The sequence below is a fragment of the Vidua macroura genome, chromosome 3 (assembly GCF_024509145.1).
Source record: "Vidua macroura isolate BioBank_ID:100142 chromosome 3, ASM2450914v1, whole genome shotgun sequence".
NCBI lineage: Eukaryota > Metazoa > Chordata > Aves > Passeriformes > Viduidae > Vidua > Vidua macroura.
Genome location: NC_071573.1, coordinates 70,817,797 through 70,840,957, shown reverse-complemented (window position 1 = coordinate 70,840,957; position 23,161 = coordinate 70,817,797). Strand labels below are relative to the sequence as shown.

Genomic DNA, 23,161 nt, shown 5'->3' with positions numbered 1-23,161 from the left:
TATCTCCTGCTGTATTTTTATGCAAGGAAATATGGAAAATAAGGTTTTGAAGTACCTGCTGTTGAATCATCATAATAGGCAAGATTAGAGCTGTAGCTGCATTTCGTTTCACCCAGCTTTTTGAAGCTGGAGTTAAAATTGAAAATGCATCACAGTTCAAAACAGTAGAGTGTTGCAACCTAAAACTTAGTAAACTGATCAGGATTTAACTCCAGAATTGTAGGGATTTTAGGAACATTGTGCTAAACATCACAGATCATGCTGGTTTGCTTAGATGAAAAGACAGGATAGATTTACTCCATTGTACTCATTGCATTCCTTTGCTTCCCCCCACCTCTTTAAATTATGGCTCCATATAAGATCGATTAGTGTAAACTGCTGCTCATTGGGTTTAAGAGGAACAATTTTCTGCAGCTCCTTCACATGGGTTTGAAAGGAAAAAAATACCAAACATTCTGCTTAATTAAGACCTAAAGAGGCGGTGCAAACTTTTGATGATTAATTGAAGCATGCTTTAGACTGATGCATATTTAGTTATTATAATGTGATAATTTTATCTTGTTATACAAACTACTCCCTTTGGGAACATTATTTAACACCGCAAACACTCCGTGTTTATTGCATTGTTCATTATGAAAAATACACAGGATAAAAACCACAAGGAGATGTAACTGAACAGTATCTGTGTGGTGGGTGCAGGGAGTACTTCTTACACCTGTAATGACACAACCCAGAGGCAGAAAATCACAATATTGTAACTCCCACAATATCTCTCCCTGTGAAGAGTTGAGAACTCAGAGAAGTGGAGGCTGGAAATTTAGGTCTTGTGCAGTATGTAGAAAGAATTTATCTTTTTATCACCTGGACTAATTAGAGAGGACAGCAATATGCATGTTCTGCTGAAAGTCCTCCTGTTACTATTTAGTTGTGTCAGTCTCAGCTCCTCTTTGTCTCACCTGTAAGAGTGCCCATGCTACCTGTCATAAGTGTGAGAGATCTGAGAGCATGCTAAACACTTTGCAAAAGTAGGTGATAAAGTTGCAGGCCCAGATGGAGGGGGGAAAAAAAGCAATTATTAAGAAGTATTTTCTTTCGCTTCAATATTATCTGTGCCAGGACTTGCAAATGATATTTTTGTACTTTACAAACATGTGTCAGCATAGCTGTATGTGTCCTAAAAGTGATGGTGAATGATCTTAATCAGAAGAGCTGCTCCAGTGAGAGCTCACATGATGGATGTAGGCATGGTGTCAGGATGAGCTCATGTTACTTTAAGCAGATATGCTAAACTAAACTATCAGCAAAAGATTGACTATGAACAAAGGAGACCACTGCCGATGTAATAAACTGGTACAATTATTGTGGAGAAGCTTTCTTAGTGCAGTTCTAATCAGGAAAAGATTAGAATAAAGATTGAAGACAGATAACCAGTCTTAAACTACTGGATTTGAAATTTCCTGCTTCCTCTTATCTCCTAGCAGCAAGTTCTTCTAGCTGAGCGCTCTAGGAATAGGGATTTGATACATTTTCCTGGAAGCAGGGCAGGAATCTGGTAAAGTGATTTTTCAAAGAATTTGGCCTTGAAAAACAAAGGTCTGTGAAAAAGTGAGAGGAATTTTATCTTGAATGGAATGCAAGATACGAATTTCTGGTTTCAGATTATTCCAGCTTGTGTTTAGCAGATGACAGCACTTAAATCCCAAGACTGTGTCTTTTCTTATTTCACAAAGTCTTAATATATTGAGGCTATATTATTGCTTCTCACTGCTGCTAGAAATACATGAAGTAATACTTTCTGCCAATGCTGAAGTCCTGAATTTTGGTTGTTAAGCTTAATACACTGTAAGAAAACATGCCTATTAGTTCTTTTCACAAGGTCTGCTCAGATCCCTACCACAACCGGTATGAAGAAGGAAATCACACAGTCAGGTCTGGACCTTTATCAGTGTCCCCAGCTGTCATCCACGCCCATAGGGCACAGCTCTGTACTCTCCCAGGTACCAAGCATGGCTTCCTTTCTCTGCTGTTCTTAGCATCACTTGTAGCTGAAAGAAAGGATTTGATTTTAGACCAAGTTTTTCCTCCCACTGGGCTTGACCTGGTTGATGGTCCACAGAAATGTGATACTGGATGTTTTCTATTTCACCTGATGAACTGCATTACAAAAAGTTAAAGTTGCATCAAAAATTGACTTGGGCAAATGTACACCTGAGGGAGCAAAGATGACTTGAAAAGTGATGTATTAGTGTCCTGTCCCAGGAAATGTGTACTCTGAACCCCCTTCTAAAGTATTGTTATTTCCTGGCTGCTTCACATGACAATACTCAGTTAATCCTTTTGTAGCAGTGTTCCTGAGTCTATTAAATTGAAGAGGCATCTAGTTTTATTATTGCTGTTACCATGAAATGAAAAGAATTACGTTGTTTGATGACTAGAATGAGAAAGGAGTAGAATAGAGAAATAGTTTGAGTTCTTTGTATATAGCTAGACTATTTCCTTTCCTTTCCCCTTTCCTTCTTTCAAAATGATGACCATTTTGACTAATATTGATGATGCCTCCTGGATATTGCATATCACTTCCTGGAAGTGCATACAGTGGCTGGAAGTAGTAGTTTGTAGACCATTCTCTGCTATTTTTCTGACCATCAGATTTGTGGACCACAAGTGAAGCTATACTGCTTCAAAGGATTCTCTGTGAGGTGGTTGTGAAGTTCTGCTGGACGGGGCATGGCAAGACAGCAACCTGACACAGAAGGTCCCTCTCCTCTCCTCTCCTCTCCTCTCCTCTCCTCTCCTCTCCTCTCCTCTCCTCTCCTCTCCTCTCCTCTCCTCTCCTCTCCTCTCCTCTCCTCTCCTCTCCTCTCCTCTCCTCTCCTCTCCTCTCCTCTCCTCTCCTCTCCTCTCCTCTCCTCTCCTCTCCTCTCCTCTCCTCTCCTCTCCTCTCCTCTCCTCTCCTCTCCTCTCCTCTCCTCTCCTCTCCTCTCCTCTCCTCTCCTCTCCTCTCCTCTCCTCTCCTCTCCTCTCCTCTCCTCTCCTCTCCTCTCCTCTCCTCTCCTCTCCTCTCCTCTCCTCTCCTCTCCTCTCCTCTCCTCTCCTCTCCTCTCCTCTCCTCTCCTCTCCTCTCCTCTCCTCTCCTCTCCTCTCCTCTCCTCTCCTCTCCTCTCCTCTCCTCTCCAGGATGTATCTTAGAGGGTAGAAGGAGGTGGACTGAACCTGACTGTCCTGCATAACTGCCTGCAGAGAAGTGAATAATGTGGCTTTTCCATGTAAACAGCTGCTGCTGGTTGCCTGTGTAATTAGAAATAAGCAATTGTGTGGGTCTTTCTCATCATCTGTGGGAGACCGTTCATGCAAATTAGTGAACAGGAATTGAATGACAGCTGAGGTGTTTCCCCTGTCAATCACTCATGAAAGTCCCTGAGAATCCCAGTGGTGCATCTGTGTTTCCCCTTAAAAACTGTGCCCCAGACAAGCCAGCCTGCTTCAAAAAGAGCTACTTCAGCACCTACTTTGCCAATGAACTCTCTTTCAGCTGTGTAATATTCTTTTTTCATTTATGAGAGTTTCTCTCACCAGAAATGAAGGCTATTAGAAAGGTATCACTGGTAGATCTTCTCTTTTCTAGAGATAAAATGCTTCTTATCAGTAGGGGAATATATGTTACTGTTATCTGAAACAAGAGTCTGCTGTCTGGTTCCTTTGATTCAGAGGATCTTCTGTTGTCCTGGTACATTCAAAGGGGCAGGTTCAGACTGTAAGGAATTGGTTTATTATGGTGCAAAAGTAGCTGAATCAGGGTGCCTTTGTAAAAGATAAGTGCTTCAAATGACTCAGGACAAGAATGAGGGGAAGAGCTCTAGGTCAGTGCTAGAGTAGTTGGCACCCTGGACAAGGCCAGTTTGCAGAGAAAGCGGCGATGACCCCATGCAAAACCACCACAGCAGCACCCTGTGTGCCAGGCTGATGTTACAGCCAGCTCAGGGCAGGCTTTTTGACCCCAGAGATGGCTAGTGATAATTTTGGCCAAATTGTTTTGATTTCCCTTTGTGTTCAGTATATGAAGGTGCCTATAATACTGACAAATCCCACTCTAAAGGGTAAGTGATACAATACATTAAACACAAATCTGTGCTATAACTTGGCCTTAAATGTAGGTTTAAAGGTAGACAGTCTGATTAAAACTAAAAGGTCATTATTTTACATTGTAGAATTTTATTTGTAGCTGTAAATCATAACACAGTTTGTGGAAGGAAAAAAGTTATTAAACTGGCAGTATTTATTCCAATAAGGTGAGTAAAATGCAGCACATAGTTCTGAGTTATGATAGTCAGGGAAAGGAGCCAAATCACTCTGCTAAAAATTAGTTTGCCAATAATTTTACTGAACGATGACAGCGTAGCTTCAAAAACAAATCCTTTATAGGGAAATAGGATGGCTGCATGACAGAATCTCTAAGCTATGAATTCTCCACAGCTCATGGACCAGGAACTGCTTTAACAATTAGTCTCCAGAGATATTTTTTCCCAGAAGTTAGACAATGGCTGCTGTCTGTAACTGAAAGGTCACTGAGTATCATAAACTGGACATAAGAACTGAAGAATTCTGAATTTTAAGCCGGAAAGATTCCTGCTAACTTATTGACTTGATCTGTTTAGTAGGCTTAACTATTCACTGCTGTTGTCTGTGAAGCTGAGGTGGGAATGATGACCACAAAAGAATATTTACGTTTGTAAATAAGCTCTGTGGTATTTTTACATGGCAGAAGGCACACATGCCACATTTGTAACACATGTTAGAGAAGAGCTTGAAAGAGGCTTGCAAACTCTGCCTGAATTAAAATTTGACCAATGAGTATAATGATTGAAAAGCAACCTGGCAAATTTTGCCACAGTGCTGCGACTTCTGCCTTGTTCAAGTCTGTGTTTCTGTGACTGCTGAATTCATAAAAAAGCTCCCTGTTTTGTATGCTAGTCATTTCAAAATAATACAGAAAAGGGGTGTTTTATATTCCTTCTTATTTAGAAGAGGGCTCGTGTTAGAGACCTGCCTTGGTGCAGCATCTTCTGGCTGTGTTCTATCACCAGCTTGCTGAGCAGAGCATCTCAGGGACTCACTACAGCAGACTGTAAGTAACAAGAACATAACAGCAATAGCCACTAAACCTTCAGTCTTGGTTACTCATTTAATAAAGAGTTGTGCACTCTTAAGCGTGCTAAAAAAGTTCTTGAGATTTCCAGACATTTTCAGCAGTGCACAATTTTTGAAGCTAATAATCTTTTCCAGCCATTTTAGAAGCTTTGCCAGTCTGCTGAGTCTGGCTGGCACAGGTCAGCGGCTGCCTGAGGACAAAGCTGGTGATCACAGGCAGGCACAGTTCTGCTCTATGACAGTGAGGGAGTTAGCAATAAGATGAGCTGGTGCTGCTTGTATCTAAGAGTAAGTGTGCAGATGTCTGAGGAAGGTGTTTGCATCTCATGTAAACATTGTTCTTATATTTTTGTTGTAGAAGATGATGTGTCAAATGTACAAATAATGTGTGCCTGGTGCCAGAAAGTTGGAATCAAGCGCTATTCCCTGAGTATGGGAAGTGAAGTGAAATGCTTCTGCAGCGAGAAGTGCTTTGCAGCTTGCCGAAGAGCATATTTCAAGAGAAACAAGGTAAGAGAAATAAGGAAAGATGTAACCTACATAGACGTGGCTTTAATCAGGCCCAGCCTGAGTCTCATTTAGCATCTAATAGAAACTCTTTTCTTTTGTTTTCTCTGTTTCATCTAGTTCCACCACTCTCCATCTGTATTGTCTGTTGGACTGTCAGCCCTTTACTAACCTTCTTTCTTTCAGTTTCTCTCAGCTTGATACTTGGGTTTTGTGAGGGTCAGGAAATTTAAATACTAATAAGCATTAACATAAGACTCTGAATTTGGCCTTAGAGTCTCAGGATACTTCCTACACATACACAACTAAGAGGAATTATCAGAGAAATAGAGTAAGGTGGTGTATGACAGTGCCACCAAGTCCCATGGCACTGGGATCATGGCCAGTGGGTAAACACTTTTAGGGCCTAAGTCTCAGTCCTGTCACAATACTGGACATCTTTTCACTACTGCTAGTGAGCTCTAGTTTCATTCTTTAAAAGTATATAATTTTTAATAACTTGTCATTGCTACAAAATTCAGACCCTATACAGTTTTTGGGTTGGGGTAAGCAATGTTAGAACATCTAGAGTAACTTGAACACCCCTCCTACTCAATTTAAATTTAACTCCATCTAAAATTAGAAGCAATCCTAATATTGAATGTCTACAAAAATTGCTGTAATCACTGAAGCACAGTGCCTGAAGATGCCCTCTAGGTTACTTCAGCAGCTGTTTTTCTGCAGCAGAATTTGTAACATGTCATTTAAAGAAAAATAGAGCAGAAACACCTCAAATTTTTAGTTGTTAAAAAAGTAACTGTGTCCTTTTGGTGCTTAATAGTGTGAGCCTCTGGGTAACTTTATTGTCTTAGAAATGTTTATCATTCATAAAACTCTTTACATTTTGGCTTCCTAAATGATGCCATTTACCCTTATGCTTCAGGACATTCCAAGCCTGTCAAGTTCAAACTGACTTCAGAGCTCTAAATCTTGTCTTTTACATCTGTCATAATAATAAATAAGTACATATGGGTTCTAGACTCAGGATGCAATGTTATAGCAAATTAACCTCCTTTATAAGTTTGGGTCACATCATCCTGTCAAAAAAAAACCCAAAAAACAAAACAAAACTAAAAAAGCCCTGAAGAATTAGGTTGCAAAAATCAGTAGAGTGGAATTTTAGTGGCAGTCTTGGCGAATCAAGCTCATAGTGTCTACTGGAGCAGACAGGCAAGTAAAAGTCACATGAGTATTCTGTGAAGAGTGTTGTTTACATTCTTCTTGTCTAGAAAAAGTGTAGAGAAGGGAAATACATGCTCCTTAGATGCTCCCCATTTGAAAATAAATCTGCACAAATGTATGTGCATGTGCACATGTGCACTTCTGTCACATGCAGTTCTGTGTGCCTTACAATGTGCAAGGCACAGTCCAGGCCCTGTGGGCTGACAGGACACAGATCTCTGTCAGCTGGTGCTCCTGTGACTTCCAGTCATTAATTTACATGGATAAGATACTTCCTAGTAATGGAGGCATTGTCAGTGATCCTGGTTAGGTGGTCCTGTGTGTCCAGAACTGATGAGTAGCAGATAATTTGGGAAACTTTGGAGAGGCAGATGAAAGGACTTAGTGTATTCTTTCTCACCTACAGCTTAGATCCTGAAATAAGAGATTTAGATCTCCACTAAATGAAAATAAATGCATGTTAACATAATGTATAGGTGTACTTCAACCTTCCAGTAACCCATCAGTAGTAGAATTCAGTAATAGTTTATGACCATGAATTCAATCAGTGAGGCAGTATAAGAAAAAGTTCCCTTTTACCTGACTTGCTATTTATTACCCTTGTGCTTTATTGGAGGCCTCCTTGTCCTTGTATTATGAGAAAGGATGAATTAGAGCTTCACATTCTCCTTGGTTCCCTTTCCTACACCTCTGTGAACTACTTCTGGATATTTCCATCCAGAAAACTCTCTGTATTCATTATTTTGTATGTGTGTATAGACAGACAGACACACATATACGTATACAAATATATACACATATACATATACACATATATGTATAGAAACACAATAGATATTTCTAATATTTTCATATACCAGCATATCCCAGTGAAATGTCCTATTATTCACTAAAGAGGTTTCAAACTAACAAAATGTCATGTGGGAGGACTTGGCAAAACATGGTGAGAAAACATTATCATGTTGATTGGCTCTGCTTCAAAGCTAAGCCAGTGAGTTAAATTTTCTTTCTCTTTGGACCTGTGCAACTTGGAATTTCACAGGATCTGACTGAGCAGAGGAAATCTGTAGCTGCCCCTTGCATGTATGTTGATGGCATGAGATGATTCGGGACAGAATATTTAGGAAGTGCTGTCGTTAAATGAAGACAAGCACAGTAGAACTCAGCAGACCCTCACGCTTCTGGTTTTGCACTTCACCTGTTAGTAAAAGAGTGGAGTCTTGAGGAACAAGATCAAAAGAACCAGGATGCAATAGTTTCAGATTTAACTGCTGACCTTTGCTCTGTTACTGTTATTCCAACATCGTACCTGTCTTCTCGATGACTCTAATGCTTATTTATGTATTTTAAGGAGTTATGCCACTCTACACGTTCTCATTTTTCAAACAGAGGAGCAAAACAGTCACGTTTCACCTGCCTTATGCATGTTTTAAACAGCAGATCTCTGCCACAATATAGTGTTGTATTACATTAAATATGTACAGCTGCTGCATTTCTGGGAGCTGATAGGACTTTGTGGTCACTTTATTTAAAGCTTGAGTTTCCTAATGGATCACGTTAAGCAGTCTTCCCTCCCTCCACTAGATAAGAAGTGCTGTAATAAGTGCTTGCCTCGGATGATAGGAGTGTTTAAGCAGTAAAGAATTAGTCATCACTAATGCCTCAAAACAGCACTAAGTAATGCTGTGAATTATCCATCCCTGAATGACAGTTGCTGTGTTCAGAATGAGTACTTTTGTAATCATTCTAATAAAAAGATATTTTCCCATACACAGGGCAAATGCACACTACAGTGCTGCATGCCACAGATTCCCAACTTGGGGGAGGCTTGGCATGAGCCCACACTGAAGTGCCCTGAAAGTGCTCCACAAAGCCCCAGTTCAGCTGGGCACTGGCTGCTCCCAACTTCTAACTCCTTCTCAGTCCTTTCCTGCACTAGGTTTAGCAAGAGTAGCAACACACTGGAATAAGCTGGTGCCTTCCTGGCTTTGGGAGCTTTGAACCCAAGGAGTTAAGTCAGAGGTGCCCATCAGACTTTCCTGCTTTTTGTCCTGCTGGAATCTTGTCTATTTGTGCTCTGGAAGCTGGGCCTCTGTGTCCTCTGCATGCATGCATAGCCAGGTTTGTCAGGGAGCTTCATGCCTGGAATGGGAAGTTTGTAAGGAAGAAGTCTGGTGCAACCTTAAGTTGCTTTTCTTATAAGAAATGCAAATTTTGCTCCAGGTATTTTAAAGTCACGACCGTTTAAAATTATATGAGCTAGCAGCCATGCCTTGCAAGAATAGAAATATATGTGTTTTGAAATTATAAAGGCTCCCCCAACAGAATAAGCTTATCTAAATTATTAGTGATAAATGAACAAAAAATTGAGGCTTTTACCCCATTAAGCAAACCCCAAAGTATTTAGACGAGATCCAATTTAGAAAGAAACCTAAAAATAACATCACTGCCAACCCCAAACAAAAATAACCCAAATCTGCATTCCTGCTCCTGTTTGTCCAGTCAAATGCACATAATGAATATTGTATAATGACAACCTGTTGTGTATAAAAATACTGATTAAAAGGAACCATTTTCGGAAAAACTAGCATTTGGGACTAATGTTAGTACCCAAAGATATAAGATTTGGATGCTTCCTTCTTAGATTTAATTTTGTAGGCCAACTAATACAAAGTTAAGTACCAAAGAGTCATGTAAGGGCAAAAAGCACTAGACCACCAAGTTTCAGAATACGAAATTTAAAGGGAACGGTTGGACTCATAATTGGATCCAGTGAGTCTGAAGCTTGAAAAGATTAATTTTGAAATTAAGTTGTTTGACTCACTGGGTCAGAAAACAAATTTATTATGACCAAATAGCCAAACATAGAACTAGAACTGACTTCAAAGAGGCTATAAACTCTGTTCACAGATATATTAAAGAATAATTTACTTGATTTGACTAAGACTTTGGAGACATAGTGACTGCAAGGTTCTCAGGCAGTATTTTGTACCTGACCTTGTCCCTGCTTTGCACTGCATCCCAATTAGGAAGAAAGATAGATATTTTTGTTTACAGAGCAGTCCAATTTCATTCATACTAATAAACAAAAAGGCATAAATCAAAAAGTAAAAGTAAGCTATTCTTTAGCACCATGAAGATGTAAACAAGGATGACCCTTTTCTCCCTTTATAGTGATGAGCAACACTGTGTGTTAGTAGTGCAGACAAGGAGTGTGGTTTAGGGTCCTTTATCTCTGTGTGGCAAAAATGAATGTGAACTATCAAATGGAGCTGTAAGAAGTCATACACATTTATTTAGTTCTGAGTTCTGTTGCATTAGACAACTCCTCACATTTTCAAGCTATATTTAATGATGATAAAGAGCATGCAGTATCATATAGCTTTAGTGCTCTTGCTGCATAATTTTTTGGTTAATTAATATCTATCACGAAGCGATGATATGGACATTTAGATACAAACGCATACTATAAACTGGGAGTAAACAGCAGCTATCATTCCCCAGAATTATTACTGAGGATTGTCAGAGAAAGTTCTCTTGATTTCAAGCCTAATTGTGCAGCCTAACAGTGCATGAGAGATATTTAACAATCTCACTGTTAAGTCAATGAGTAATGGCAAAAAAAAAAAAATCTACTTTCATCTCTTTCTTATGCATCTGCAAAATTTAATTTGTAAAGTGATCATTATTCATTGAGATTCGGAAAATTGCTTAGAGCAACTTGATGCAAATAATGCCCTGACCAAAAAAAAAAAAAAAAAAGAAAAAAAAAAAAAAAAAAAGAAAGCTTAGCTGTTCCTTTAGATTCCCTTTCCATAGTTGAAACACATGGGGCTCTGAATAGAAAATCTATTTCTCCTAGAGATTTAACTTGCATTAGTCAGGTGTTCAGAAAGGTCAGTGCAGAGCAGGTGTCCCACCATCTTTGCATGCAGTTGCCCATATTTGGTTCCGTGGAGCTGTAGAGAAAAGCAGGATTCAATAAATGGTTCACAAAGTTGCTTCTGCTGCTGTGGGTTTGCGTAGAACGTGCGTGCGTGTATTTGTGTGTGCACATCTGCGTGTGTGCGCGCGCCTATTTGCCACAGCAGCCAATTGAAAAGGTTTCTTGCAAATGCTTGAAGGTAGAGGGGAAAAAGACAACAAACATCTCCATAGCTGTGATTGCTTTGTTGAGATATAAATGAGTGCTGATGAGTGAATGTAGATGAGACGCTGAGTCTGCAGGGGAAACAGCTCAAGCGTGGGGCACAATTGCAAACTTCTTTGAGGAACTGGCTGGAAAAGGAGGGATAAGGAAAATAACCTCATTCAGAAGATGTTTTTAAAGTTTGTGGAGGGTTGAAGGCTGCAGATAGTGACCAAGAATCTGGAACAGAGACTGAAATATTAAGAAAATCCTGAGCTGTGGCATTGGTCAGAAAGAAGATTGGCATCATTGTCTTGCTGTCATCAGTTGGCCTTGTTATTTACAGGATGCTAAACCCAGAGATCTCATAGAACTGCTTCCTTAAACCAGAGCTAGGATTTTTTTTGTGATTAGAAGAGGCAAATGAAATTCCAGATTAACCTACTGAGGCCATCAGTCAGAATATCTCACTGCTAACCCACAACAAAGCAAAATGTATTGCCATTGCTAACAATGAAATGGGCAGCAGCACCTGACTTATGCCACCAGTGACTTAATGAAGGGATCTGGCAGACCCAGCGTGCTTGTCAGTTTGCAAACTCAATGGACATTTTAATGTCCATCTGCTGCCGTTTAATACTATAAATTTGAATCAAATTCCCATTGTCTGAATTACTAGCAGGTATCCAATCCAATTAAAAGGCGTGTTCACTTTTAATTTTAACCACCGTGTCACATAACATCAGTCATGTTGCATTCTGGCTGCTTTGGTTATATCAAGATGAATATGCTAATTACAGCTGCCTCTTGTGGGGCAGGCATTTGATTCAAACAAAGCTACCAGTTTATGCATGGTGTCCTCACATCAGTTTTGGACAGCTTTAACGATTGCGCTTTTCCTTTTTCCCAGAAGCAAGTTTTGTTTACATACAGATGGTACAACAAAAACCACTAATTGTGTTAGGACTTGACTGGAAATGCTTTTAAGTTTCTTGCACACTGGGTGAATGCCGTTTAGAGCAGTGATTTGGATTTAAATAGATGTTCTGTCACCTTGGTATTGGAGAAGTGAAAGAAGTTTCTACCTGCAGAATGACTGCGGGAGAAATATGACCAGTAGCCATTTTTCTGGAGGTTACTAAAAAGCTTTTCTGAGGCTTTAAATCACTTAGGGTGAATTTTTGAAGGGGAGAGGAGGACACTAGAAGATAACAGACATTTTGCTCCTTTAAAATGTTTGGCAAGGTAGACTTCATCATCTGCATCCATGACATTTTTATATCACCAAGGGATTTTTGATTAAAGAGTTTAAATGAGTAACAACGATGTGTTCAGAAAATGAGCAGATATAATACACACCGGTGCTTACTTTACCTCTGAACCCCTTTGGTTCCAACCTATGTGAGCTAGCCAATTGCTCAAAAAAACATTGCTCTCCTCTGTTTCATGTCTCAGCTCCGGTTGCCTCAGATTAACCTTGGCTTTGTATGAAATTAGGCACCTTTCAGCTTCGTTTTTACATGCTCAACACAGAATGAGCATCAAGAACAGTCCTTGTTCTGACAAAAGCTTAGGGTAGATCTCCAAAGTGAATCTAATTTGCACAGACTATATTTGGTGCCACTCTTCCTTTTCCTAATGAACACATCAATCATTAATACTAATATGAGCTGGGCAAATAAAGAAATGCATATTAAATGTTTGTTCAAAAATATCATGACATTTGAATAAATGATTGCCTTAATGGCATCTGTTCATTTATCAGTCAGCTCATTAACTTAGGGAAATATTGAAAAGGAGGTTGAGTATTTTTTCACTCTATATATTTTTATTTGAAAACCAAAATTAAGCAAATATGGTTTTCAAAAATGTGTTTGGATTAGGAACAATGTTGTGAGCAACACCATTCGTACACACTTCTGAAAGGGTGTGTGGAATACAGAAATTGGAATTAACGGCATAGTTTAATGAGGCAAAATTCCACCCAGGCAGGATAGCATGGTGGGAAGTCTAATGTAAAAAACCTGAGGTGTCCAGCTGATGGTGGAAGGTAATTTCTAGTCCTAAAGTGTCTCAGATGACATTGCTGTCACATTTCGCAAGTGGCAAAGTAATTTGTGCAGGTGAGGCAGCAATTTGGTGGTGTTGTGACATTTCTTGTCAGCTGACAGTCTGTATTTAATCACTCTATTACACTCCCAGTGTGGCGACTTTCCTCTCCATCAGCCATAGAAATCTTGCAATAAATTCAAGGATGAAACTGAGTCAGACCAAGGGAGTAAATCATGTTGTCTATCTTTTTGGCCCCTTCTAGCCGGGAAAGTTTCATCCCTTTTAGCTTTGTTTGGAAATGTCTGCTGGTTTATGGGAAGACTGAAGAAACCCTTACACCCATTAACCTTGAGTCTGGCCTTGTGAGTTTAAATGAGGCTAGGAGAGGCCAAATGGATATAACTTATAATCTGCTGGATGAACAGGAAAATGTACTACTGGGGATTGTTAGTTGAAGTCAGTTTCTTGCCATAAATCAAGTTGTGCTCACTGTGCAGGCGTTAAACTTGATGGAAGAATGAGGTGGGTTTTATAGAGCAAAAGTCTGAAAATGTAAAATGTCTTTCCAGTAGAAAATTGTTTCTCCAGTAATATTTGATCATTTGATGACCAGATAAATTCAGTGACTGGCTGTGCTTTGTCAAAACTCCAAGCATTTACAGCTCACCTATTTGAATTTAAGTTGAAAGTAAACATATGTTGTGAGTTGTCAGACTTGATGAAACTTTGTATCTAAAATAAATGTACTCATCTGTTTAGTAATACTTAGAAACAGACATTTGATGGGTTCGGAGGTGGGGAGAATGTGTCTTCAGAGGTTTTTGGTTTATTTACTTTCCAGCCTAAGAAGCAGGAGGCCAGACCCTGTCTCTGTCACGCAGAGGGGCTGGTGGAGATGCTCAGGCAGGAGCCATTCCTTGGCTGGCATGCACAGGACGAGGGGGAGACGTGGCTCTGTTGCTGCCCATTTACTTCAGAAGCAGAGCAGAGCACCTCTCCAGCCTTTCTCTGGGCTTTGTGAGTGCAGGGCTGTTAGTGGGGCATGGTAGCCTGGTGCAGCTTTCCTGGGGAGCGTGGGAAACCACCGAGGACTCAGCATCTCCATTAGACTGGCCGAGTGCAGTGATTTCCCTCTTACCACATGGATGGATGCAGCACTGCAGTGTCCTGTGTGCCTGTGGCCCTTTGTTCCCTTGGAATTCAGAGTCTCAAATAAAAAGGGAAACCTGTTGAGTTAGAAATCAAACAACAACTCAGTCTCAATAATTCTTATTATTTTTAATTTAGCCCCAGGCTTTCAGAGTTGTGGTGCACAGTGCTACTAAAAATGAGGTGGAAGAGAGCTCCTAGAACTAGAAATATAAGTCCTAAAAGATTAATCTAGAGATTAAAACAGTGCACCAACATTTAAATATTTATGGGGAGAAAGGTTTGAATTATTTCATTGTGTAGTATTAATATAGTGGTTGACTTTGGCTATTGCTGAATGGTCCAGTCCCATGCCTCCTTTTGCAGAAGCAATTTATCAATATCACTGCCTTGATAAGGCAAGTCCCTATGAGTTTTAACTAATGTACAAGCATTAAAAGAACAAGTAGTTGCACTACTGACTTCAGTGTGTGAATGTGATAACTTCATCCTGAGGAAGAAGAACCAGGAGCTCTGAAAGAGGAGGTTCTAAAATACTGAGGAAAAGGGTTAAACAAGAGAAAGTTTAAAAGGGAAAAAAGAAGCATTGAATCTCTCTGGAGGCTATTTAAGAACACCATATTAGATGCACAGATGGTATGTATACCTCTGAGCAAGGAAAAGTAGAAAGGGGAGAGTAAATCTGGCATAGTTAAGTGAAGTGCATAAGCTTAAAGGGACACTGTCAACTTAAAAATCACACTTTTACTGGAAAATTTGCTACCTACTACTGTTACAAACAACACCTATGATTACTGTAACTGAAAGATGAGACAAAAAACTCCCTCTCCTTTTTTGTGTACTTTCTTTGGGCCTGATCCATATTCCATTGGCATCAGTGGGTGACATCCCACTGCTTGTAATTAGCTTTAGATCAGGCCCTCTGCATATTTGCCCTGTACATTGTGTACATGCAATTCAATTATTTTGCATCTGGTCTGTTTTCCTATTGTTTCTGTGGTTTTTCACACAGCAAGAGAGGAAAAAACCATTTTTTTCCAAATTGACAGTGTGATTGTTAAATGATGGAAATGCCACCAGGGTCCTAGGCATGCATGTAGCGAAAATACCAAATGTTTTGCCTTTTTAAGACAAAACACTTCCTTCAAAATATTCGAAAACATGGTCAATCAGTTATAGCTAAAGGTTCCTGAGGTGGAGTGCAGAAATTATCTGAAAGGTGCAGGTACCAGGCAGTATAGGAAGTATAGAAAAAGTGGCTCTGTAGAAAACAAAAAGGCACCTGTAAATCCTCTGTGCCTGTAAGCCATCCAGCCATGGCTCTGACCACTTCTGAAAAAGTGGAACAGCAGAGAAACTAAATTAAATTTCCTGTGTCCATCTTCACCACAGAGGATGATGAGGAAATTCCTGTCCCAAGGACACGATGCACAAGAAATCAGAATGTGGCCTTTTAACAGAAATTGAAGTCTCTTAGGATGAAGTTATGGAGCAACTTCAGCAACTCGAGAGCAGTAAATCACCAGGAGCAGATGGTGCTCAGCTGAGTGTTCCTAAGGAAATAAAAGTGTGAAGCAGCAGAGATATTGACAAGGATCTGCAATATATCATTAAAACCAGCAACTGTTCCTGAAAATTTGGAAGTCTTTTGTATGGTGCTTAAAAAAAACCAAAACAAAAACAAAAAAAGAAAAGGAGACATAAGGTTACTTTCTTCTTGAGCACAGGAAATGAGAGTTCCTAAATAATTTTTATTTATTTTGCTTAACAGCAGAATAAAGTAACTTCAGCTAGGCATGACCTGGCAGGCAGTAACACTGTAAAGAACAGCTGGGATATAATTTTTACACATAACAGCTTTTAGACAGAGATCTTTAGGTAGTTGTTTGGACTCGGGATCGTGTTTGCTGGATTAGATTAGTTGGTTTTGATGTGTTATTTGATGTCTATGGATAGGTTCATGCCCTCCATGGAAGCAGTGAATGCAGCATACCTCAGTCCACGTTTTCATAGGAAGCTGGACATTTAAATAAGAAACTGCTTGCATTGAAAAGGACTCAAGTTTCCTGCCAAAAGAAGAATTACTTTATAATGCTGAGGAGTGTTTTTATATGTGCTACACAAAATTTCAATTCCATTTTCTTGAGAAAAACGAATTGTTTTTTAGGAAAAAAATTGGATTTTCCAACAAAAGGCAGATACTCAATGCAAAAACCCCCTCAACCACATTCCTGTTTTCTGCAGTTATACCACATGGACAAGGAGTAGCAGACAAGTACAGAGGTTTTGCTCAGCAAACATGGCTAGTGTGTACACACGCACAGAAATCAGCTGAGGGAGGCAAATTAGAAGTTCTAATGGATTTGAAATTTAGTAAAGCACTTGAAATGGCATCTCATGAAATCTTACCCTCAGATTAATTCAAATTACTTTGGATATGAGCACAGTCAAGTGGCCTGAAAACAGGCTCAAGGAATAAAGTAAAGGGTGGTGATAAAGAGCAGCATATCAGGTTGTGGATAGAGAAGTGCCAGGGGGACTTTTGTGAGGTTGGTCTTGTTTCATATTTCATTAATGATCTCCAGGAGAGAACAGAGAACAAGTTCACAAACTCTGCAGCTGATACAGAGCTAGGAGGAGTTGCAGATACCAGACAGGACAGGAAATAATTCTCTGGAGGAATTCGAAATAATGAAAAAATCCAACTTGTACTTTTCCAAACATGAGATGTTATGTCTAGGGGGGCAAAAAAAAACAACATGAAAAAAATGTCTTAGGGGAATGAGTGAAGCTAGAGAACAGCCTGAAGCTGAGGATAGGAGAATTGGAGAAAGGCAGTAAGTTGGATGATGTGGATATAATGGTAGTTAAATGGGCAAGTGTCTGGGGTGGTGGAGTGTTGGGGAGGATAGTTGGGTGATTGCTGTAATGTGGATAGAGGAAGGAGTGGCAAGATTTAGAGAGAGTTTGGATATGCAGAGTTCAGTGATCAGAAGAGTCAAAGATGCTTTAGGGAAAATGTTAAGCCTGTAGAGAAGGAAGAGAGGGCTGGACCAGAGGTTCATCTTTTGCAGTTTTGATGTATAATACTTTGAGGTGTTAACACTTGTAACTGGGGCCTGAAATGAGTTTGCTAGGGACTGACTAAGCTGGGAAAAGCAAACACTAGTAAGCACAGTGGCTGGCACTGACAGGGAGATACATACACCATCCTCTGTGTATTTTCTGTCTCCTGCAGAAATGAAAGGATAGCATGCTCAGATTCAGCAGGAGCTATTACTTCCCAAAAGTACACGCCCCATTTTTAGACTCAACTGTTACAATTAAAGACCTGAGTGACAAGCCACTGAAATAAACATGAGTATTCTGTTTGGAGTAGCAGTTGAACTGGTACTAAAATTAAATGGTGTAGTTGCAGAGGTTTGATAAAACTGATCACTATTAGCAAAGTGTATAGCTAAACCAAGTGAAAGAGCAATAGGAACCAATATCATTCATGAGAGATGTTGCCTGCTGTGTCAGCCCCAGATGCATCCTATAACTGTGTAGGTTATAGGATATTTTTCATTCCTTCCTTCAGGTATTGGCTGTTGTCAGCTGCAATTTGCCAGATGAGATGAACAAATGGGCTGATCACTATGGCGAGACCCATCTTCCTAATCAGAGTTGTTGCACTGCTGGCATAGCAAGCATGAAGGGCTCTGTGACATAATCCAGATCCAAATTGATGTGTCCCATTTGGTTGGGCAAATACATAGCTGGTGTAAACAGGCATAGCTTTATTAAAATAAATGGGGCTGCTTGGATCAGCAGCAATTTTGGCCCAATGTAGGAATTGTAATAGCTCCATTTAGTTCTTACTGGGTCTGCAGGAGCAGTAGGTTTGGTATAGTCTTACTAGGGAGTTTTTTGTTAATATCACTCAAATGAAAATGTTTTGTCTCACTTTCAGTTATTCTCAAGCCTCTCTTAAAAATTTTCAGCCTTCATAATGCAGTTGTCAGGGTCACCACACTGCTCTTTTGGAGTATTTTGAAAATGTCAATATTTTCTAGTATTTGCTGTTGGTGAAAATATGGAAAGTGTAAAAGACTTCTTATAAAAAGACTAAAGCAGTATGTGAGGTTGTGTTCAATCTCACACAATAAAGGCTGTTTTTAAAGAGGGGTCATGTAGAGCTCTAATTCATTATATCTGGACATTTCAGCAAAAAATAATGTGTGGCAGCTTCACTATGCCTGACTTTTCCAAAGAACACAGTAGAGATATTACAGCATTTCACCTAGTTTGTAAGTTGTTTCCTAGAACTGATTTGTTATAGACAGCTTACAGCAAATGTGGTTATTTTGAGCTTTTAATTTCTTCAGCCTTGAATTTAAGTGTGAATAACTCAATACCAATTGCAGAGCAGAATATGCAATAGCTTGCTGAACACCAGTTTAAAAACAAAGGAAGTATTTTGGTCTTGTGAATGTCAGGGGCAATATTTCCACTAATGTCAGTAAGATGAGAACTGAATCACAAACTTCAAGCCAGTGGTGGCATTACAACAGGAAAAATGAGGAACTTGATATTTATGCTCTACAACTATAACTTTTTGCTGATAAAGCTGTATAAGTATTTTAAATTTAACCTAATTTATACGAAATAAAATAAAGCTCAGGTCTGCTGCAGTTAGGCTGGATAGCTCTTTATCCTCCAGTAGCCCAGGGCAGGGAGGTAATGCACATTTTTCTTCCTTTACCATTCTGCCTTATCCTTTCCCTTGCTTTATTAAATGGAACCTTTCTAGCCTTCACAATACAGCTACCAAACTTTCAACCTCTCTCTGGCTATGTCTTCCTACATTTCCTATTCTCTTTCTGCATTTTCATTGGTGAGGTTAGGATAAGGTATGGCATTTTCTGTTCCCTATTGTGTTCTCTATTTGCAGCATGTCTTATATTGTCTTAAGGATATTTTCTTAGGTTGCTTTTTTTCCATTGAAAGGTACTGAGGAGAGGAGATTCTCAGTTGTTTTTTTCTCTGTGCCCTTAATGGGGTTTAACTTACCACCCCATTAAACAGTCATTTATGTGCAATTGTGATTGCTGGAATGTAGGTTGCTATTATTAATCATCTTTCCATTCTTGCTGTTACGTTAATCATGTGAGGAGACATGGGCGTAAGTTTGGATCCAACAGGATGACAACTTCTCGTTCGTGGTGATCTGAAATTCAACCCGTGAAGCAAAGAATGACTTTTACAAGTCATTTTCATGTTTGCCAATTTTGAAAGCAGCTCTGTGCCATTTTGCAGTACTCCATGCTAATTATGACCCGTGTGGATTTAGGGATTTCATGAATAATACAAGAGAAGCAGGAGCAGTTGGGGAAAAAAAAAAAAAACCCACCCGGTTTCACATGTTGTTTGTGTCAGGGCTTGGTAATGGATTTACCCTCGAACACAGTCAGCACTAAGAAGACATTCTGGTTTGCAGGGCCTCACACTGTGCACGCAGGAGTCATTTCAGTTTTGCACGTGCGGCGCTCTGGCTGCTCTCCCTTTGTTTCCAAATCGCGCGTGCTCTGCCGCATACATGTGCCCTCCCATATTCCTACAGGAAATCTACTTTCACGCCCAGGAGGGAAAATGTCTAGCATGTTTTCTGCATGTTCCTTCGGGAAGCAGACGAGCAAAGAGGACAGTACAGCTGTAGACATTCTGCACGGAGATAATCAGTGCCCCAGCAGGAGCACCTTCTCCACACAGCTGTACAATTCCCTTTGCTCCCTAGAAGGCACTGCACCCTACGTGCAGTTTCCAAGCTACATTTAACACAATTGCCCATCAGCACTTAGGAAGCAGTTACCACAGAAACCCAGCAGAGACCAATTAGTCACATGATTAAATTAATTAAAATAACCCAGGGTATCTGCCATCTTGCTTCTTTCTGCTATGCATAGCACATGACCCAGGCAGAGATGTAATTGGGTAGCATTATTGTGCCTTTTAATCCTAGAATCATCTTCATACTGTACTGTAGGTGGTCTTTGATTTTTCCTTTTCCATGGGTCTACATAAATCCCCTCCCAGAGATCCGTCTTATTCCCCTGCTGCAGAGACGCTTTATTCGTTTTCTGGAAATCTGTGTTATTACACAAAAAAAATTCTCCAGCCCCCTCAATAAGCCAAGTAGTATCGAATTTACAAAACATCAGATTTAACAACAGCAAGATTTGTTATGTTTGGGATAAGAGGATTTGGAAACATTTTGAATTGCACAGCTAAGACTTTTGGAGGTCTTTAATGACAGCTCTAACAATACTTGCCAGGGAGAGCTCTGTAATATGTATTAGCACTTGACCTGAGAATTGTAAAGCACTAAGAAAAGACTGTATGTTGTGTCTTCATTTCACAAGTAATACTGTTACTGCAGTGGGGCGCATTTAAGTGGAACAAGCTGTCTGCCTTGTAATACTGCTTCCTGGGAAAGGCAGGCAGTTTGGTTTCCTCCCTCGTTTTTGAAACCTAGAAGTGCACAGTCATTTTCTAGCTTAGTAAATCGGTGCTTTGTCCTTGGTCGTTTGGCTGCCCTGATAATGGCATCCCCCGAATACCCATGTCAACTAGGGTTTTCTTCTATTGTGTCAGTGTCATACTTCTGCATGCACACAAATCATCTCTACCTGAAGCGGCATAAAACATAGAACATTGCAATTTCCATCTCATCAGAGATTTGCTGGTGGCTGCTCTGAAGTTACCTTGATCCATAGCACCAAAAGAAAAGAAAAATTAATACTATTTCTGGCCCCAGAGTAGAGAGCAGCTTGCCTCTCCAAAGCAGATTCCGTACAAACAGACTTGACAAAATAGCATGCATAAATTACACGGCTCTGATGCATTAATTCGTGCCTAACAGAGCAAGTGGCAACAACACTACATCTACAATGGGTGGGTATAAGATGGAAGAAATGAAGTCTGTGGGTTAATGTATAAATAATCAACTGTTACGGAATTTGCAAATATTATGGAAGAAAACTAGCAGGTTTTGCGTGTGCTGTATTGCTAAAGTGCCGTGCACAAACACATTTGCCAGGCTTAACTGGCTCTGAGTAGCCTGTCAGGAAGGATGTACACGTTTGGCAGTGCTTGGGCACAGATGCTCCAATATGAGATAGGGCCTGGTTGTGAGATGAGGTCTCTGTCTACCAGAGTAATGTCAGTGGCAAAAGTGAGCCTCCACTAAGTCATAGCAAACTTCCTGAGGTGAAACAAGCCTTGTGCCAGGTATAATGTGGGTCTGTGGCTTTATAGACATTTTCCCTAGCTGGCCAATCTCCCCTGAATCCAGGACACATGCATGCACAGACACAAATTACCAGGCATAAGTGACACCAGTGCTCTGAGTGTTTCCATTTTTCTTGTGTTTTACTTGTCATCATTTACATCATGCATCATGGGCTGCTGCAGTGTGCACAATACCTGTGGAAAAGTCGCTGTGTTTGATCTTGCCATTTTTGCAGTAAGTGACAATAGGAACTCTGGGAAAGAAATTCTTCATGGGATCACCGTTTTACACTGTAGTAGTCCCTCAGAAATTGGTTTAATTAGGTTTCCATAAAACTGAGGTTAGCTAGAGGCAAATCTGGTTGAAAGACTGTAGATGCTGCAGCCATGTGGTCTTGTTTCCAGAATTAAAAAAATGTCCCATAAATAAACTCATGAAAAGAATCATAATAAGAAAGCTTTCTGCTCTGTATTTAAAGTGCTTTTTCAAACAAATCTGCCTGCGAAGTTCTCAAAGCTTTTATTCCTTTATAATACAGAAGAAAAGTGGTTTTTTTTCAGACTAGAGTGAGGAAAAGTTTTGACTGTGTTTTCTTGTCATGCTACATAAAATACACATGTCTGAGAGCAGAAAACAGGCTCTCCTGCAACAGCTAAAGTGACAGCAAAGGCTGAGGTGGCTGTTTTGAAGTCTCCAATATAAATAGGAAGGGAAGGGGTTTTCTTTGATGTGCAGGAGCTCTGTGTTCTTAATACAATTTTCATGGTATGGTTTCTAGCTTTTCTCAGGGAACAGACAGGCCTCCTTACTCCTCTGAGTATTACAGAGGAGTGAGTAGTGATGGAAGTATGGGTCCCTCTCCCAGTTGTCCTTGGAGTGGGGTTCATAAATGAGAGAGCAGGGACTGAAGTGGGTCAGTACATATCTCTGTGCCATAGCTGCATTTGGGAGGGATGTGTTGACCTCTTCCTGAACCAGGAGACGGAGCAGTTCATAGGGACCTTTCTGAGGTACAGCCACTGCTGCTGGAATGGTCCCTCCAGGAGCAGACAGAGGTAGGGATTGCAGAAAAACAGAAGTACTGGAGACTAAAGGTCATATTGTTTTGATTGTGGAGGTATTGGGCAGGATCAGCAGGATTCCAGGCTTCCTTTGTAAAAAGGTGAAAAAAAATTATATTTGGCCTCCTTGAAATAAGAAAAAGGGAGGATATAAAAGGAAACTTGATAAAGTGCAAGCAATTTTGGAATAACTCTTGTGAGTGAATGGTCCAAACACACAGTGAATTGCATGTGAAAATAAATGAGAGCAAATCAAGATAGCAAAAGAATTTTGGTAAAATATTTTCTGCTTACCACAATAAGCAAAACAAAGAATAAAGAGCTGTATCATAACAATTTGATTTTCCTAGATGTTGTAAACACCTCATCTTCCAGGAAGTGTGATGGGGTTTACAGCTAGACATTCACATCTGGGAAAGTCAGGCCATCTTGAGCCTTTAGTTTGAAGGCAGGCTGAAGCGAGTAGGAAGCTTGAGCTGAGTGGCAGTAAGTGATAAGCATTTGGCTTACATGTTTTTAAACAGGAGGAATGGATAAAGCATGTACTCCTGAATAATTTATGTATGGATTTTTTTGTGTGGTAGAGGACACATAAGGTAGTCTTCAGAGCCTAAGTAAATAGTC

General features: G+C 40.0%; 1 protein-coding gene across 1 annotated transcript in view; it reads left to right on the top strand.

Moving 5' to 3' along the window:
• The window catches only part of SOBP (sine oculis binding protein homolog), a 112,155-nt gene that overhangs the window by 18,399 nt on the left and 70,595 nt on the right, over positions 1-23,161 (top strand). The window contains exon 4 of the mRNA XM_053974326.1: positions 5,507-5,658. Coding sequence (XP_053830301.1) covers positions 5,507-5,658 — 152 coding nt within the window. The remainder of the gene's footprint in view (positions 1-5,506; positions 5,659-23,161) is intronic.